The sequence below is a fragment of the Delphinapterus leucas genome, chromosome 1 (genome assembly GCF_059928025.1).
Source record: "Delphinapterus leucas isolate spDelLeu-1000000601 "Yukka" chromosome 1, BTC_Dleu_Yukka2, whole genome shotgun sequence".
NCBI classification, from domain to species: Eukaryota; Metazoa; Chordata; class Mammalia; order Artiodactyla; family Monodontidae; genus Delphinapterus; species Delphinapterus leucas.
The window spans coordinates 20,331,174-20,351,155 of record NC_143129.1 but is presented as its reverse complement, the minus strand read 5'-3'; the positions used below and the strand labels follow the sequence as shown (position 1 = coordinate 20,351,155).

General features: G+C 38.9%; 1 protein-coding gene across 1 annotated transcript in view; it reads left to right on the top strand.

The window, feature by feature from the left end:
* The window catches only part of USH2A (usherin), a 777,251-nt gene that overhangs the window by 585,490 nt on the left and 171,779 nt on the right, over positions 1–19,982 (top strand). The window contains exons 51-54 of the mRNA XM_022579226.3: positions 750–954; positions 6,071–6,268; positions 7,005–7,159; positions 9,577–9,775. Of these exons, the coding sequence (XP_022434934.3) occupies positions 750–954; positions 6,071–6,268; positions 7,005–7,159; positions 9,577–9,775 (757 nt within the window). The remainder of the gene's footprint in view (positions 1–749; positions 955–6,070; positions 6,269–7,004; positions 7,160–9,576; positions 9,776–19,982) is intronic.

The following is a 19,982-nucleotide window of genomic DNA, read 5'->3' as shown; positions in this document are numbered from 1 at the left end:
GCTACCTATATAAAGGGAAGATGAAGTAGAGCTTTGCCTTAGAAGAATATTGCCTTATTTATATCTCCTGTAATTTGGGATGATGAAGTATTTCATTTTCTGAGATTAGCGCCTACTAGTATTTATCAATAGCTATAAAATGTCCAGAGATTCACCAGAGAAAAAGTTTATAAATATAAATAATAATGATTATAATGAGAGTTCAGGAAATATTTAAATTTTCTAAAACTTGGATGCAGAATACTTCTTATTAGTCCAGATTTCCCAAGAGCACAAGAAGTGCAGATTCTCAAATTTCACATTCTTTATTTTGTCTAAAACTCCATTAGGAAAGTGTCAAAGTAACAATAATAAAATAACGACTCCTGTGATTATTTATAGCATATCTACTAAGTGTAAGGCATTTACGTTATCTCATTTGAGTCATTCAAACAAACCCGCATAGTAAATTGAATTTCCATTCTTTCACAGAAGAAGCTGAGGCTTTGAGCGGATAAGAGACTCGTTCAAGGTCACAACACCAATAAGTTGCAAAACTGGATTTTGAATCCAGATCTGTGTCATTTCAAAGTAACTGCTCTTTCTAGTATACACACTGCCCTCATTTCTTTTTATGAATTTTGAGGTGTTCATTCATGAACTAAGCACAGGAAAATTTCATTTGAGAGTTGTAAACACCTATGCCACACGTGTCTAAATGAACGTTTTCAATTCCCTTCCCCCCGCCCCACCTCTACCGCTTGACTTAGGAAACCAAAGTCTGCGGGACTGTCTGCCCGGCGTCTATGGAAGCCACAGCGCACTGCGGCAGGTGTGACTTCAACTTTACCAGTCACGTTTGTACTGTGATAAGAGAATCTCACAATTCCATCGGGAAGGAATCAGTCGAAGAAATGTGCTCATCTGCTGAAGAGCCTGTTCATATGGGAAGTGTAAACACACTCTCCTTCACAGGTAACAGAAAGGGAGCCACCTGCCCACGGCTTAGAAGGGGGAGTGAAAAGCTGCTGAAAACGCAGATTTATTTCACTCTGACCTCAACTCCCTCCTTCACCTCATATCAATTAATTCCATCATACTTATGAGCCAGAGAGTTACCAGGCAGTTAGAGGCACAATCTGGATCTGGTCAAAGTTTGTAGTTTAAAGTTTTTCAGAGTCGAACTTTAAACAAGGATGTACTCTATTGTAAAGTAAGCCTGTAGAGAATGAAGAACAGAGAAATAAATTAGTTATGTGACCTTTAATGGTATATCCAGTTAATTTGCAATGAGCCTAATTTTCTGTCTCAAAAGTTGGAATGCAGGCTTTCAATAAGTGCCATGAATGAATGTTGTTATTCTTCCAAGCAGAAAAGAGGTAGAAACCTGTCTGGTCACTAAGACCTGGCAGCATCATTCCAAGGAGGAGACAGACTGCGTAGTGAAGTCAGTATCACTTTCCTGATCTTGGGTCTGGGGCCAGAGACTGTGCTCTCCTGCAGCCTGGTGTTTCCCCAAGAGGGCCATCATCTTGGGAACAAGAACCTTCATGGTTATTGAAAATAGTCATTTCCAAGCCCCATCTTAGCCCCTACTGCATTAGTCCAAAATAGTGATTCTTAGGCTTGGCTGAGTCAGGTGAAAGACGCTGTAAATTTTAGGATCATCTCCAAAATAGTTCTGCCATCTATTAAATTTTTATTATTCACCCACTTACTTAAGTCCCTGCTTAAGTTTCTGTTTTTTGAAAAATTAGACGTGTGTGTGTACACACACCTATTGTTTAGAGTAAAATGGAATGCATTTAAGTGACATAATTCAAGCCAGCTGAGGTCAAATAAACAATAAAACCACTGTATTCCATCATGACTCATCACTCTGCCTTACCCAGCCAATGGGGGGTGATAATGACAAACCTTGAGAAGGAAAACAGTAAAGCAGGATACTGGGATGAGAGGGAGTAGATTAGGAAGGGAAGGAAGGAATAGAAATAAAGTTTACTGAGTATTACTTAGTTCCAGTGCCGTGCTAGACAGTTTTTTTTTTAAGTACAGTTGATTTACAATGTTGCGTTAGTTTCTGCTTACAGAAAAGTGATTCAGTTATACATCCATACATTCATTTTTTAATACTCTTTTCTATTACGGTTTATCACAGGCGATTGGATATAGTTCCCTGTGCTATGCAGTAGGACCTTGTTGTTTATCCATCCTATATATAATGGTTTCAATCTGCTAACCAAACTCCCAGTCCCTCCCTCTGCCACTCCCCCTTTGTGCTAAACATTTTTAAACCTTACCTTAATTTACCCATAAAGCAATCATGTAAGTATGATCATTTCACAGATGAGGAAACTGAAGGTCAGATCTGTAAAAGTAACTTCTTGTGGTAATAGTCAGGTTCAAATCATGTCACCTTTAGGAGCTGTGGATGTAGTGGACTCCACATGGTATAGGGCTCCTTTCGGAGGGCTCCAAACCTCCCTCAAGCAGTTCCTTCCACCTGAAATGTTCTTCTTAACCATCACACTCAAGGCCAAGGTCAGAATTCACGTTCTCAGTTTAGGCTTCCCAAGTCCAGCCCCCTCTCTCCTCTGTGCTCCCGTGACACACGGCCATGCCATTCACCACTTCTACCATGTATGTGTCATAGGCATCTGGACACTTGTCTCGTCTCTCCTACCAGATTGAAGTATCCACGTGAATAGAACATTCCTGTTTAATTTTACCTTATTTTTAGATTTAGCACACTGTAAGCAAACAAAAAAATATTTATTGGAATATCTTTAGGTAGGAAAAGCCTCGGATAGAAAACAATTGGACCACTAATCTCTTCCCACTCCCAGTTATAGATTTAAGTCATGAACCCTCATTTAAAAATTACTTGGGGGCTTCCCTGGTGGCACAGTGGTTGGGAGTCCGCCTGCCGATGCAGGGGATGCGGGTTCGTGCCCCAGTCCGGGAAGATCCCACATGCCGCGGAGCGGCTGGGCCCGTGAGCCATGGCTGCTGGGCCTTACGTCTGGAGCCTGTGCTCCACAACGGGAGAGGCCACAACGGTGAGAGGCCCGCGTACCGCAAAACAAAACAAAACAAAAATATTAAAAAAAAAACAACCCCAAAATTACTTGGTTTTCTTCTAAGACAGGTCTCTGCTTTTATCTGCCCTTGGTAATCAAGGTCCAGATTTTGAAGGGTTTTTAAGACATATTTGCAGTAGACCTCTCCAGAAGAGAATAGCTGTTTCCACCCACTGATATAATATTGCAGGGGCTTTTAACATCCATATTTCAGATCGGTTTGCCTACCAGAAAACACTATAAATTGAATATGAAAAATAACAAAATTTTACTTTTCATGAAAAAAAATTAAGCACTCAAATGATGCTCAAACAAATTCCACTGAGGCCAATTTAGAAGAAAAGTCAACCATTTTTAAAATTGACAATTAAAAGCTACAACCACCAGTGCTGACCAAAATTCATTTGTTCTTACAATCATTTATTTATCAAAAATATTTATTAAATCCTTACTAATAGCCAGTCAGTATATGAGGACCAATAACTTGAAAACTAGTAGGAAATTCCATCAGGATTTGAAGCTAATATGAAGAGATAGGGAAATTAATACATAATTACCTCTAATATGAGAAACGATGGGCAGGTAAGTTCTATGATAGAGATAAGCATAGGATGCTTTGGAAGACTATTGCAAGGACACCTAACCCAGACTGGAAAGACTTCAAGAAGGATACTGTGCCCAAAGAAAGAACTGAAGGGCAAGTTAGAGCCTATCAGTTTAAGGGGAGGTCGGCCAGGCAGAGAGAGCAGCACATGCAAAGTGCAGGAAGCAGGAGGAAGCCCAGCAGGTCTGAAAAGCAAGTGTCTTTATACGGATGTAGCACATATAAGACAGAGAAAGTAATGGAGGGGAGGCCAAAGAGTGGGGGTCCGATTATGAAGCCCTTTTAGGCCACACTAAAGAGTTTACCTTTATACCGCAATGAATGGATAGTTAGTGAAGCTTTTTAAGCAGTGGAATGACACAATTATATACACATTTTTGGAAGGATTGCTCTGTTAGCTAAAAAAATGATTGGAGACAAATATGTATGGGACCTTTCAGCAATTAACAAGTAAATATTGAGCAAACATACCGTCCCAAAACCCAACACCCTCATTTATCAGAATATTAGCCCCATGTGACATGTAGAATGATTTTGAGATAAAAAGTTAAAAATAAAAGAAGAAGAATAGTTGGAAATTCTGGCAAAGAAAAAAAGAGCTCTGAGAAATGAGAGAGATGATTGAGGAAAGGTAAAATTTCAACAAGTGATTCCTTATGTGTAAAGCAAAAAGAATGCTTTTATGGGCAGGGAACATCTTTGAAAGACCAGGCCTCACAGGAAAATATAGAAGTAAGGCTAAGACTTGAGAGAGTCAAAAAGGAGAAGAATGAAATACAGTGGAGGAAAGAACAGGAATAAAATGTGGACAGTTGCCACAGCTGAAATTAGAAATGGCAACATGGGCTTGAAGGCTACACAATAATAGTTATTCGCAGTGAATAGTTTAATCTGCTATAGCAAGAGGTTCAAAAATATAGTTACCATCTGTGGGTGAGTGGACGGACGGCCTGGGCAGCTCAGCCCCACAAGGTCATTCAGGATCTGGTTTCCTCATCATGCTTCCAAGTGGTACAGCCTGAGTTGTCCCAACATCCTTAGTTCCAGCCCATCAGAAGGGGTAAGAGTGCTAACAGAAGGCAAGTGATTTCCTCTTCAGAAAGTGATGCACACATTACCCACGTCACTTCCACACTCCTTCCGTTGTTGAGACCAGTCATGTGACCACACCAGACTGCAAAGAAAACTGGGAAATGGAGACTCTGGCCAAGAGGTCTCTGACCAGGAAAGAAGGGGGATCTGGGGACCCACTGGTGGTCATCACAGGTACAAAGCAGCAAGTACCCCCTTACTGGAAAAAATGAAGACAGAAATACATTTGTATAGCAATTTACATTTTATGAAGTTCTGCGGCATAACTTATTGCATTTTATTTTCATACTAACTCTATAAAAGAGGCAGGGCAGGCTTTATTGTAAGGAGATGCATGTAAGGAGAATGTGGTCAAATAACCCGAGTGGATGGAATGAGAATTAATGCTGCATCCAATGGAGATAGAGCAGGTGGCCAGGAAGTCAAGGAGGACCTCTTCTGATCCCCCTGTCTGATTATCATCCAGAAACTGCCACACAAAAATACAGATGTAGATCTTCGAAATTCACAGAATTAAATAAGTGGAAAGCAGATTTAAATTATTAAACTTTCAAGGAATGTTTTGGTAAATTTGTAGCATTTGTACTTCCAAAGTTATTAAAGCTCAAAACTGAACTAAGATGTTTGGGACACCGTTGAATCACGTGGATGATTATCTAATAAAAGTTTTGCCAGGCCAAAAATCTCAGCAGGTTGGTTTTGTTGTTTTAATTAGATTGGTTGTTTTGGGGTTTGGTTTCAGTTCTGGTTTGGTAGAAGATGAAGGAAGTATATATAGTACACTGTACATGGTACATATAGTAGAGTGTGAATTCATTTTTATTTATTAAAATTGTACTATGATAAGCTAAGTTACAAGTCCTGTATCTCATAACAACTACATTATAATTCATGTAATAATTTAAGTAATATTGACAATGTAATAATTGGTAAAATTTATAATAATAAAACTATAAAAGAATCTTGCCAAACCTGCCTCATACAGAAGTAAAGAGATCAAGAACTTGGGAAGCATTAACATCTAATGTACATTAGTCTAGCGCTTTTACTTTTCAATCATTTCTTTAATGTATCCATATTTCTCTATTCAAATAGGTGAATTCTGTTCTGTGCAATTTCATATCTCTGCATCTAATAAGCACTTGTAATATTTTTATGACTCAGAAAGTAAAGATCTTAGAGCTTTATTTATATACAATAGGGTTAGTGCATTGAGCATTTATTTTTTAATGTTTAAGGTTTTGATATTTTCGATATGATGGTAAGAAAATAAAAATTTTTTAAAACCCCGCTGTCCAATTCTCTGTCTTTCCAGATGTGAACCTGGAGCCCTACATGACATACGAGTATAGGATTTCTGCGTGGAATAGCTATGGGCGAGGATTCAGCAAGGCTGTTAGGGCCACGACAAAAGAAGATGTGCCTGAGGGAGTGAACCCCCCCAGGTGGACCAAAATGGATCATCTTGATGATGTAATAGTCCTCAACTGGAAGAAGCCTATACAATCAAATGGTATTAAGCTATTTTTAAAATTCAAATAACATAATCCCGTAAATCCATAAGGAAATTGAAATTAGTGTAGTCTACATTTAATTGACATGCATCTAACCACTAAAAAGTATTTGCTGGTAAAGGAAACTTCAGATGTGTGTCAACCAATCATTCATTTTGTGAAATAGCCCTCACAAATTTTTAGCCAAAAATTATTTTCCTTGAATCCCAACATATGCCTGAGCTGCTTTCAAATAAGAAAAGCATATTATGGGAAGGCAGAATAGTTTTGAAAGTAAATGTTTGATAGTGAGGGGAAAAAAACAACTGACTGATTATTTATGTCAAGAATCCATCTCCTCCATAAGAGTGAGTGTAATTAAGAACTGCTTGAACATAGCAAAATAATAGCAATTTAAAATTAAATAATGCAGGCTTCCCTGGTGGCGCAGTGGTTGAGAGTCCGCCTGCCGATGCAGGGGACACAGGTTTGTGCCCCGGTCCGGGAAGATCCCACATGCCGCAGAGTGGCTGGGCCCGTGAGCCATGGCCGCTGAGCCTGCACATCCGGAGCCTATGCTCCGCAACGGGAGAGGCCACAACAGTGAGAGGCCTGCGTACTGCAAAAAAAAAAAAAAAAAAAAATTAAATAATGCTATATTATCCCATTTCTTCAGACCTCTAAGCCATCTGATTTGTTTAAAAACAGTTAAAAGAGTCTGACACTCAAATTCAGGCCTTTCTCTGCCTCTTTTAGGTCCTATTATTTACTACATTCTTCTCCGAGATGGAATTGAACGTTTTCGAGGAACATCGTTGAGCTTCTCTGATACGAAAGGAATTCAACCTTTTATGGAATATTCATACCAGCTGAAAGCTTGCACAGTTGCTGGCTGTGCCACCAGCAGCAAGGTAGGAGGACTTTGTCTAAACTCTGGACAGAATTATCCAGTGTTAAGACTATATGAAGGTCCAGGTTGTAGTGCCAAAAAAGTAGGGTGTCCATATGGTGTCTCAACTGAGTACCAACACTTCCTCCTGAAAGGAGAGATCACCACAAGAAAAATTTATTAAAATATCAATGTTTCATTCATCAAAAGAAAAAAGTTGAACCAGTATTATCCCCTTAATCCACTTTTCCTCCACCAACTCTTTTTAGATGGTCTTCTATAAATCCATAGTAGTTCCCAAGCTATTTCTCAGTTTAAAAGCTTAGAAATTCTATTTAAATATCATTTCAGCAAAAATTGCCTGCTCTTGAAGAACAGAGAAAAGGACAAAGGAGCCTGACATAGAAAATAAAATAGTTCCAAGGCTTCTGCAACAGCCTTGACAAGAAATAATGAAGATCTGAATTCATGCAGCAGGGGTCAGATGAAGAATATCAGAAAGATATAACAGATACCAGGGCACAAAAACTGCAGGACTCAGTAGTCAGCTATATGTAGGGGAATAAAAGGAAAGTATTATGGGTATTTTCAGGATATCTGGCTTGACCAATTTGTTGGTCATGGTGCCATTCTGCAAGCAAATCAAAAAACAACAGAGGAGTATATATATAATGGAATATTACTCAGCCATAAAAAAGAATGAAATAATGCCATTTGCAGCAACACAGATGGACCTAGAGATTATCATACTAAGTGAAGTAAGCCAGACAGAGAAAGACAAATATCATATGATATCACTTTATGTGGAATCTAAAAAAAAAGAATACAAAGGAACTTATTTATAAAACAGAAATGGACTCACAGATATAGAAAACAAATTTATGGTTACCAAAGGGGAAAGTGGGGAGGAGGGATAAAATAGGAGTTTGGGATTAACATATACACACGACTATATAGTAAAACAGATAAACAACAAGGACCTACTGTATAGCACAGGGAACTGTGCTCAATATCTTATAATAATCTATACGGTAAAAGAATCTGGAAAATAATATGTATATGTATGTATAACTGAATCATATTGCTGTATGCCTGAAACTAACACAAGATTGTAGATCAACTATACTTCAATTTTTAAAAAAGAAGGAGGAAAAGTTAAAAGTAAAGGATAAGATTAACATTTTTAAAGCTTTCAAAAATATATTCAAGAGGAGGAGCAGATAGCAGAATGGCAGAAGAAGATATTATTTGGCACTTTAAGTGAAAATGTCTAGTCAGAAGCTGGATTAAGAAGTGACTGAAATTTTCTGGAAAGATCTATGAGGGAAGTTGAAGCAGGGAGTTTGAGTGTGGTCGTGTAAGGGGAAAAGAGAGAGAGAGAGGCAAAAACCGAAGACCACAGATGACCAGCCCCCTTGGGGATGCTACTAAGCGAAAAATGGAAGAAACAGTCAAACAAGTTAGGAGGAAAATAAGGAACGAGCCATTTCACAGATGCCAAGCTAGTCAGAGGAGACCCAGTTTTCATATGGTTTAAACTTGAGAAGCGCAGCGTCTTCACACACTGTGCGAGAAGCATCCAAGTAAAACGTTCAGTCACACACATCAGCCGTAGCTCACGTGAGCTGCTTTTTATTCAACAGACCCCAGAAGCATCTCTGAGTGCCCCACCCACTAAACAGAAGACAGCTGATTGGCCCAATCAAAAGTTAGGGTCCGAACGGTCCTAGAGCCATTCCGTGCTTTCTGCATAGCAGAATTCCTGCCTACCAGATGCCAAAACAGTTGGTGAAAAAGTGAAATCAGACTTCATTCTGTGAGAAAACAAAGGCAGCCAATTTTCTCCCAAAAATATATTTTGACAATATTGAGTAAATCACTGGTTGATTCTTTTTTTCTCCTCACTTGGTTTTCTTTCTAGAACATTGGTGCAGACACTGTAAAGTCATCCTGGGTATCATAGGAAGAGTACAGAAAAGGCTGCCCATTTATACTGTTCAAAGTGTATTATATGCAAGCAAGTTCAGATGTGGGTTTTGCTCCAAATTTACTGGTGCTTAAAATGTACAAAATCAGGCTGTTAAAATGCAAAGACACCGATGGGCCATATGGAAGTTATCAAGAGTTCTCTAGTAAGACAGTCTGCCAGCCAGCTTTTACTTGTTTAAACTGAGAGCTGCAGTCTGCCATCAAAATTGTTGTTGAACCCGTGGTGATAAATGGTAGTCGAAGACTTATAGGATATATTCAAGGTCAGATTTCATTGTTTGAATAGGATGCGAGAGAAAGAATTTAAAAAAAGAGGGACTGCTTCTCCAAGCCCTGCTAATGATATGCCAGGCCAGACAACAACATTTTAAAACAAAAGTGACATTCTCATTGATCAGAATACCTAGTGTACTATTCCAAGAAATTGCTGTTTAATTCCTGTGTTTTCAGGTCGTTGCAGCTACAACCCAAGGAGTTCCGCAAAGCATCCCTCCGCCAAGAATCGTGGCCCCCAGTGCGGAGACTCTGCATGTGAGCTGGGATGTCCCTCCTAAGCCAAACGGCGTCATTAAAGAGTACCAGCTCAGGCAGGTTGGGAAAGGTCTCATCTACACTGACACCACTGACAGGAGGCAGCATACGGTCACAGGTGAAAAAAAAAGAGGAAAATGTACCGGAAGAGTCTGTCATTGTGGTTAGGGGGGCAAAGCCTCCCAGGGGTGTGCGTTTGATATATGAGGTCACTTCAAAAGGACGCGTTCTCTTGACATATGGTCAGGTCCCACTTATCCATGCTAATAGAAGAGCCCACACTGGCAGCAATAAGCCACAACAGCAGATAACTTCAGAAATAATTTATAGTTGGCTTTGATATGCATTATGTGTAGGGTTTTTGCATCAGTATTAAGTTCTTTTTTTTCTTTTTCAGACAAACAGTAAGATGCATTTTCATTCCCCAAGGATATACTCATAGATAATGGTGCTAGGATAGCCAAGAATGTACTGGAAGGCAGTAGAAAAATCAGCCAGAGGCTAACAGTTGTCTGCTGCGTGGGTAATTAATACACAGAATAGTTGATAGTTGACTGGTTATGACAATTTGTTGTTATTATTAGTAACATTAATTAATAGTAATTGTATTATTTTTGTTGCTTATTATAACGTTAGGTATTATAATTAGCTTTAATAATATAATAATAGTACACTATAATAGTATAGTGTCAGATAATTACTAGCGATGATTATAATAATAATTAACATGTTTTAGTCTGAATGTCATTTCTGAAGGGAAGCATCTTCTGACTCACCAAGTCTAGATCAGCTTTCCTGATACACCATCACATCACCTTGTTTGATTTTCACCACAGACCTTTCACTGCCTGATAGTGTTTGCTTTCTGTTTGTCTCTTTATGTCCCCCTCCACTGGAACGTAAGCTCCAGAATCGCAGAGACTGTCTCTACCTCGTTCAATACTGTATCTTTAGCACCTAGAACAATCCATGACTTTTCAGTAAGTGCTAAATAAATGAGGAATAAGTGAATTTAATATGTGTCAAATACTGTCCTAAGCCCTTGACATTTACGATCTAATTTGATCCACATCACAAACCTATAGGGCAGAGAGAATTATTACCCCCGTTTTACTGTTTGTTTTTTTTTTGCGATACGCGGGCCTCTCACTGTTGTGGGCTCTCCCGTTGCGGAGCACAGGCTCCGGACGCGCAGGCTCAGCGGCCATGGCTCACGGGCCCAGCCGCTCCGCGGCAGGTGGGATCTTCCCGGACCAGGGCACGAACCCGCGTCCCCTGCATCGGCAGGCGGACTCTCAACCACTGTGCCACCAGGGAAGCCCCCCCCATTTTACAGAAAAGAATATTTCAAGAGATTTCGTAACTTAGCTCATTATTTAGATCTACTGAATCATTCCAAACAGCGGTGTAAGTTTAGATTCTGAGAACACAGAGAAGAGTTTACAAGCTTTTACTTTTTCCCTATTGCCAGTAGCCTCTCTCCAAGGCCTCCTGAGTGAATGCCTTCCTTCCATTAGACCCTGTACTTTGCAGGAGGCAGTGATACCAGAGATAACGAAACTCACATAGAAGTGCAGAAAGGCCTGGAAAAGCATGCCTGATTTTTCCTTAGAGGAGGCACAGGCCTTGTTACACAGGTGGAAAAATAAATTCCACAGTTCCCTGACACACAAGCAAGCACTCATGGACAGATGTCCACTGTTTTCCAAAAGTGTCATGAGCCTACAGAAGGTGCTTAATAAATATTTGCGGACCAGCACATTGTGATCGTGATCTGAAGATCCTGAGCTAAGCCAAGGATAATGGGGATGGAGAAAGCCCTCATCCATTTAGATGATCAGATTTGTTCCTTAGATCCTAGTTCACTAAAAATGAAAATCATCACAAGCAATTGAAATGATGTTATTTTCCATAAAAAAACTTAACATGTATACGGTGCTTTATAATTTTAACAAACCATTTGCATTTTGACTCCTGTGATTCTCATCACTTCCCTATAAAATGAGGGACGTTTTTAATATCCACATTTGAAAGATGAAGGTGATAACTGGCCTACTCGGGGTCCCCAAGGCATTCACTGCCTCCATCTATAAGGAAATCAGAATACCATTTCATTATAAAAAAAAAAATACATGTAGCCTGCTTGCTGTGTTCTAGATAGTACATTAAGTGCTCCAAAATAAGATTGTTGCTCTTAAGAAGCTCCCAGTACTACTGACAAGTTAAGGAATAGCTTGTGTAATGATACACCAACAGAACTCCGTACAGAATGGAGTGGGAGAAATCAAAAGAATGACTGAGGATGGCCGTGGAATGTTAATTACAGAGTTTTGAAAGCCAAGTTAAGGCCCATTAAGACTTTGTAGCAGTAAAGGTTTCACAATAAACTGGGATACAAGGATAAAGAATTCTCTTCTTACAGAATCCGTCTACTCAACCAGCAAGGGCTTTGAACTGTCGCCAGCTGTACTGGTTTGCATTTTTTAGAAAACCAGAATTTACGTGCCGACGTACCAAATTCAATTGGGAGGTTCAAACCAACAGGATTGATAGCCTCCTTAATTATAAAAGTATTGCAAAGCTTTTTCTTTAAATACCTTCACTCTACCAGCTCTTCCTTTCATTATCATTTTTAATGGATATTTTCATGTCAGAGGATTTTATATGCATAACGTAATGGAAGAATTCCTCTTTTATTAGGATAAACATTTTAAAGTTTTTCTACCTAATTTTATTTTTTGTAAGATTATAAAGTGAAAAAATAATCTGTTAGAATTCATTTTAAACAGATTTAGAGAGTACTTCACTTGAGCACTCTAGCCCTAAAGAGCGATTTCTTTGTTAAATAAGGAAATAAACCTTCATTCAACAAAACCTTACCAAGTACAGTATCGTAATATGCAGTTCCTATGGGACAGGAATGGTGCCTGGCATTAGAGTATCTAAAACCCAAGATCTGTGTAGTGTTCACACATTTTATCTGCCAGGGAAAATTCAGTTCCGTGGTTAGCTGACTGATCAAATTCAGTAGGGAAGTATTTTATGATGAGAATGACTATTTTATTGAGTTCATGGAATTAACTAAAATAATCAAATTTATTTCACATTCCATCTCAAACATTTGATCCAAGAGCTGCCTGAACCCTCTGGAGATAAAGGTTTTGCTTTTCTCATCATTTCCAAAACCTTGGCATTCCCTAAGTTACAGTCGAACACTGATGAAGCCATAGCTCTAGTCATCCAGGAGCCTGAGAATCTAGGTCCTTACGAATGACAGAAGGGAGAGTGGGCACCTAGCATCGGCCGCACTGTCTCCATGCTTGTTTTTAATTACCTCAAAGCTTTAGAAACATGACCCCGTAAATGCTTGGTGGGAATAGTGGCAAATGCACTCATCATGTGAAATCCGTAAATTGCTTATAATCCTCTCAAGATGTTAAAGAAAAAGCATTAAGTAATTGAAGACAGGAAGTCCTCAGTTAATTATTTAGAGGTGTTATCAATGCTCCGAGTAAACTGAAGCGTTTTCTGCTATCTCACGGAGCCCAATACCATGGGGACCAAGGGGTAGCAGCCATCATCTTCTCATATTCGCTAATGCAAACAGCGCGTGGCAGCTTGTCAATAAAAGACCTTTTCATATCATTTATTACTAAACATGCCCACGGTCCTGCACAGAGCAATCAGGATGTCAGTGACGGCATTGTTTTACTTGGGTTGCCACGTAGGAAACGTGGGCCTCCTAATGTAGCCATCGGGATAGAGGAGAGGAGGAAAGGATTAATGAAATAATTGGGGCCACCGAGAACAAAATGAATTAATCATGTCGTCTTTAGCAGCAGACATGATAAGAGCTTATGTGTCTCTTAACTCTGGGGGAAATGTTTTCCAAATAATTCATTAAAAGTTGCTTATCGTTTCATTGCACTTAAAGGGGAAGACTCACCAGCATTAAGTCAACAAGGAGAGAATAATTTGTCTTCCTTTCCCATCCTGTTAGAAGCTCATGAACACCTCCTGTGATAAAATAGCATAAATCCTGACAAGGCTAGTTGTAGCAGAAAATGTACTATTATTGCACTAAAACAGATATACTACATACCACTTTTGAAAAAAATGAGGACATAGTTTGACCATCAATATCCCCAAATGTGGACATTTTTACATGAGGATTTTACATTTAAATAACTCTACCGTATGCTCCCATCGTGTGCTACACTTGGCTCTCATGGTATTTATGATACTTTATTGAATATCCTTTCTCTTTGTCTCTGTTCCTCAACCAGGAGTTAAAGCTCTTTAAGGACAGAGGCAACAGCTTCCTGTTTGCCATTGTGTCACCTGTACTGTGATCTATCACAGAACCTAACATATATTAAGTTTTTGAAAATCTTTGTTGAATGAATAAATGTTGACTAGTAAACTAGTATCTGAGTGACTAGATTCCATGTTGGTTGGATATAAAAAACACATTGTCAAACACAGCTAAATCTCAGCCAGGATGGATGACAATTTGTGGGAACCAGTGCAAAATGAAAGCATGGGGCCCCTTGTTCAAAAATTTTTAAGAATTTCAAGACGATAAGAATAGATTCAAGCACAGGACTCTTCTAAGCATGGGAGCTGGGGTGACTCAGCTTAGAGCATAGCTTGTGTGACCATGAAGCCAGCCCTGGTCTCTGGCAATCTGGATTTATTGGCAGTATAATTCATTTTTTTAATTTAATTTTTATTTTATATTAAAGTATAGTTGATTTACAATGCTGTGTTAGTTTCAGGTGTACAGCAAAGTGATTCAGTTATACATATACATATATGCATTCTTTTTTCAGATTCTTTTCCCTTATAGGTTATTACAGAATACTGAGTAGAGTTCCCTGTGCTCTACAGTAGGTCCTTGTTGATTATTTATTTTATATATAGTAGTGCGTATCTTTAACTGAAACAGATGGGATGAAAACTGGGATGGCCCTCGTGTCCTCAGAACAGCTTTGGGAGCCTCTGTTGTCATGTGTGATGCTCTAGGCTGCATTTCCCCTACTACCACCTGACCAGTGACCGCCAAGCATCAGACCTGTGAAAGTAGATGGGAGAATTCATTTTATTTTCATTTTTCAAATTCCGAGGAAAACCTTGAGCCTAAATCTTGCAAAAATAATAGCACAACATCAACGACTACTTCTCCCTTTCTTTTACCATTCTTACACATATAATATTATAGCCAAAGAATAACAAGCAACAGCTACCTACACACCAATATTTAAAGGAAAAAAAAATTCCCCAGGAATCCCAGATATTTCAAGGTACTTTGCCTGGGCAATCACGACAGTTCTAGCCAACTCCCTTCCTCTGAGATGTATGTCCTTGTTGTGGATCATTTGAGCATCAGACTTTGCTGCCACCTGATGCCACATCCGGTTTCTAGAGCAGAAAATTCTGCTTGAAAATGTAGGGTAAAAGAGGCTTCAGTCTAGTACGACACCAGACTCCAGGGAAGAAAAATATGTATCAAAATAGTGTTACAAAAATCAAAAGCAAGGGTCTTTCCTTGGATTATCTTAATAATAGTCTTAATGTTAATATATTTGAAAAAGAGAGTCTGCCAAAGAAGTAACTCGTTCAGGAAGTACTTCTTGGGATGAATCTGATCACTGTTATATTGGGAAGAGGAACCAAATCTTTGGTCTAGAATTTCACACCAAATACAGAATTAAGAATGCAAATAAGCTTGTAGCAAGTAGTCAGAACTGAAAGCCGTGAAGTTGTTTCACTGGCATTTGCGAATGCAAGAGCCTCTTCGTTTGGATGTTTTGACATCCGATTCATATGAGACATCAACTGAACTCCTGTGTCAAAGCCTTGATACAAAAATGGACAGTGCTGATGGCTCCTCTCAAAGAGTCAAGAACTTGGCTTGACTAAGCAGGATGGGGGACTGCTGAGGTCATGCTGGATGATACTATCAAGAAAAGGGGACTCTAGCATGTGAGCTCCTAAAGTATTTTACAATCAAATTTTGTAACACAAATCATAATTTAAATCACCTTAGAGGTCTCTAAAGTGATTCCATGATGTCTTGGTGTGCCAGTTTTGAACATTCCAGATTTTCACGTGGAATGAGATTAATCTAAAATCGAACCCTGGTGTAGCTCTATCATCACAGACAAGGTTGCCGGTAGATGCTGGAAATTCCTGGGAATCTCCATGAGCAGAGATCACTCTGGGGGGAGTGAGATCCTGGGGGGAATCACTTAGTGAGATCCCAGGCAGGTGGGAGCAAAAGGGAGCTCTTTTCAGCAGCAAGACTAGATGTGTGGTTCAGGTGGGCCGGGGCAAACATCCAGTTTGGGTGAACTGATGCCAGGACAGGTAACCTGCCCACCGGGTGGACAGTACTTGGTAACCACCTAACAAAACCTTTTTGAAGTAACTCAAGTCTCTCAGCACTTGACCTAATTATTAACCAGGTTGATTGAGGAACTTGTGAAATTACATATTCGTTGGGATTATTTGATAATCCTTCAGAAAATAACAGATGATACTTAGAAAAACTGGATGAATGCTTTCAGGTAGCGCTAGCTATCTGAAATTGGAATGGACAAGAAAGCCTTTTCCTGACTAGCTGGAGATTAAAAATTAGAAACAAGCTGTTCTTTATAGAGTACATCCAATGTAACTTACATAGGTATGGATTTTGTTTTCCAGATCATCTTTTTATGATCCATAGGCAGACTTTTTGAGGTCTCTTTTTAACACATATTTAGTCTTGAAAGGAATGTTACTTGAAAGTGTAATTGTAACGAGTTTGGTTATAGTATGCCTCTTTCCTTTATAAGAGAACACGATTCCCTTTAGGGAAGTTCAAGTAATTGGCAGCCACAGTAATCTCCACTCCACTGAAATGTTAAATACTTGACTTTTCTCCATACATTTGTCTTTCTCAGTTCTACCCCCGCTATTCTTACTCTTTTACTTCAATGCTGAGCAGTTGAATGATGTTTTCTTTTCTCCTTCTACTCTTTGACTTTAGGATTAAGTTACAGTCGGAACAGTTCCTTGGAGACATCTCTTTATTTCCCTCTTCTCATCCTGATCAATTCATGAGTAGTTTTCAATTGTTGTGCCCTTTCCATTGCCTGTTGCTAATATGTCATATGTATCTCATTTTAAGGACTACCAATAGGGGCTTCCTTAAAATGACAGCAAATTCCAGTTGAAATGTGTTGATTTTATTGAGTTTTACAGAGTCAGATATATGAAAGGTCATCCAGTTCATGTAAATCATCTATGCTTCCCGGCAGTCCATGCTTTCCTTACCGACTGTTTGAACCAAGCCTACTAGTAATCCAACCCTCTAACAATAGGAAAAACACAACACCCAAGAAAGAGAATATAGAAAATAATGGATTCATCTATTGCCTTCCCTCAAGTTAGGCTGTAGTCCAATTTAGCAGTCTATACTCCCATGCCTGCAGTTTACAGATATGGAAACTGAGGCACCTAGAGGTCAGAGAACTGGCCCATGGTAGTAGTTAATATATAGGTAAGGATTAGACCCAAAGAGTCTAACCTCAGACTCTGTTCTCCTAACAGCTATGCTGTACTGCCTCAGTACATGAATTGTGGTCATATTCCAAATGAAAATATTTAAATACCTAGTCCCACATGGATTTTTTACATTACTGGAAGTGTCACTGGGCTTTGAGCTACCTATGTCATTTTCCTTATAAGCCTCAGAAGACTGACCCAACTGTTCTGGGTCACATTTCTCAGCCCAACTGCCCAGATTTGTATCCTGACCTCACCCTTTCTTATCTCTGTGATCATATTGAATATAGTTCCCTATGCTATACAGTAGGACCTTGTTGTTTATCTATTTTATATATAGTAGTGTATATCTATTCATCTCAAACTCCTAATTTATCCCTCTCCCACCCTTTTCCCCTTTGGTAACCATAAATTTGTTGTCTATGTCTGTGAGTCTATTTCTGTCTTATAAATAAGTTCAGTTGTACCCTTTTTTTAGATTCCCCATATAAGTGATATCATATGATACTTGTCTTTCTCTGTCTGACTCACTTCACTTAGCATGATAATCTTCTGACTTCTTGACCAAGGCTTTCTACTCAACACTCAGTTCTACATCCTGACCACCACCCTTAATTCTAGTACTCCAATAGCTCCAAGAGATACATATTCCTCCACTAACTATGGCCCCATCCTCTGCTAGACCAACCCACCCCACCAATTTAAACACCTGTAACAAACTCCTTGGTACACCTTCCTTGGTCTACCAAAAATCCCTCAAGGGCTAGTTTCTCCACTGTTGTACCATTTCCAAACATCTGTCTTCTAGTGTTCTGGGCTATTTATAAAATGGATGGCACTCAACCCCCTCTGAAAAATTCTGTTAAAAAAAAGACAATCGCTACTTTTTTTAAAAAAGTATTCATTTATTTATTTATTATTTATTTATGTATTTATTTTGGCTGTGCCAGGTCTTAGTTGCGGCACATGGGATCTTCGTTGTGGCATGCAGGATCTTTAGTTGTTGCATGTGGGATCTTTAGTTGTAGCACACGGGTTTCTTAGTTGCGGCATGCACATGGGATCTAGTTCCTCGACCAGTAATCAAACCCGGGCCCCCTACATTGGGAGCACAGAGTCTTACCCACCGGACCACCAAGGAAGTCCCTCTACTTTTATGTACAGTAAATTTTCTTTTTAGCTACTGTCCTCGCTGCAAATACCCTCAATCTTCTAATCAATCTTAGCACACCTCTGCAATGACATTTTCTTTTCCTTTCCTAAGACCTATCCTAAAATGTCCTTCAAAAGTCTGAAACCAGACCAACAAGAACACAAAATGAGAAGCAGAATTAAGGCTTTTTTTTTTTTTGGTTAGAATATGCTGGAGAAAAAATCAAGTATCGCTTCACTTTTACTAGCCATACTTAAGTCTGACGTTCAGGAAAAAGATCTGGAAAATATTTATTGTTCATAAATTATATTAACTTTTTATATTATTTTAGTAATATTCTGCAACTAGAGAAGAATCTCCTACTCAGTGAAATAGATACTGTGGGCAGGAGTCCCTGTGGAATTATGAGGAAGGCCCTGTTTGGTCAAATCATACTTGTGATGGATACATGGACATCATCGCATCATAGCCCTGCCATCCTTATTGGGTACTTTTATGCCTCGGTCTTCCTTAAACAATATTTAACAGACATTGAATACATCAAATAGGCACTACTGGGAAAAAATGATTTAAATAAGAAACACTCAGAGATACCGTCCTTACTCTCAAAGGGCTTACATTCTAAGTGAGAAAGTAAGTTATTCAGATAAAACGGTGTGACAAGGGTCAAGACCCCTTTTTCACTAATGGAAGTAAAGAAAGGGACATCGTCAGACTACACCAGCCACTGCAGTCTCTGACCTTCATTCTTGAATATTTCCTTCCATTTTCTCTTGAGCTCTATATTCTATCATCTTTAGCCTTTTCCCATAAGCTTTTATCAAACACACAAGGCTTGGATATGGCTTAGATCTTTCATCATATTCCTCATCCCTAAATCAGGTAAATATCAAAATTATGTAAATCCTCCTTAGCAACCTAATGGAAGATTATAATCAAATAAGTATCCACATCTTGTCATTAAATTGATAAGGAAACACAAAGGGCTTTGAAGCTGAATCCTGGAGCTGCTCCAGCTACAGAACATTATGGCTTTAGCAGAGAACCCAGACTACTGCTTCAATTCTAAATGAACCAGTTAATTAATTTTTTCATTCACTTAACAAGCACCTACTTGGTGCCTGTCACCATTCAAAGGATACGGTTGTTGCCAAAACAAAGTCCTTGCTCTTTTTGAGCTTGCATCATGGAGGTGGAGACAATCAATAGATAAACAGACATATAATCAAACATCAGATAATGTCGAAGGCTATGAAAGAAGAAAGTAATTTGAGAGGATAAAAAGTGCTGGTTATGGTGTGTAGATAGAGCAGTCAAAATCTTTTAAAGTGTAGCATTTGAGCAGATCTGTATAAAGTGACAGTGTGACTTTATAAATGTCTCTGGAGGAAGAGTCACCTCACCAAAAGAACAAAATATGTGAAAATGTCGTTCTAAATTCATGAAAAAATAAGTATAGTAATTATTGGATCCATGTTATAACTTAGCCCGATATTTGACGTTAGAGATTAAGTCCTATTCTTTTTTTAAGAAAATATTTGTAAAGCATTCTTAGAGTTTTCCCAAGAATCAAGGCAAGAAATGTTAGCCTCTATGTATCCTTGTTGAATGCTGCTGAGTCGTA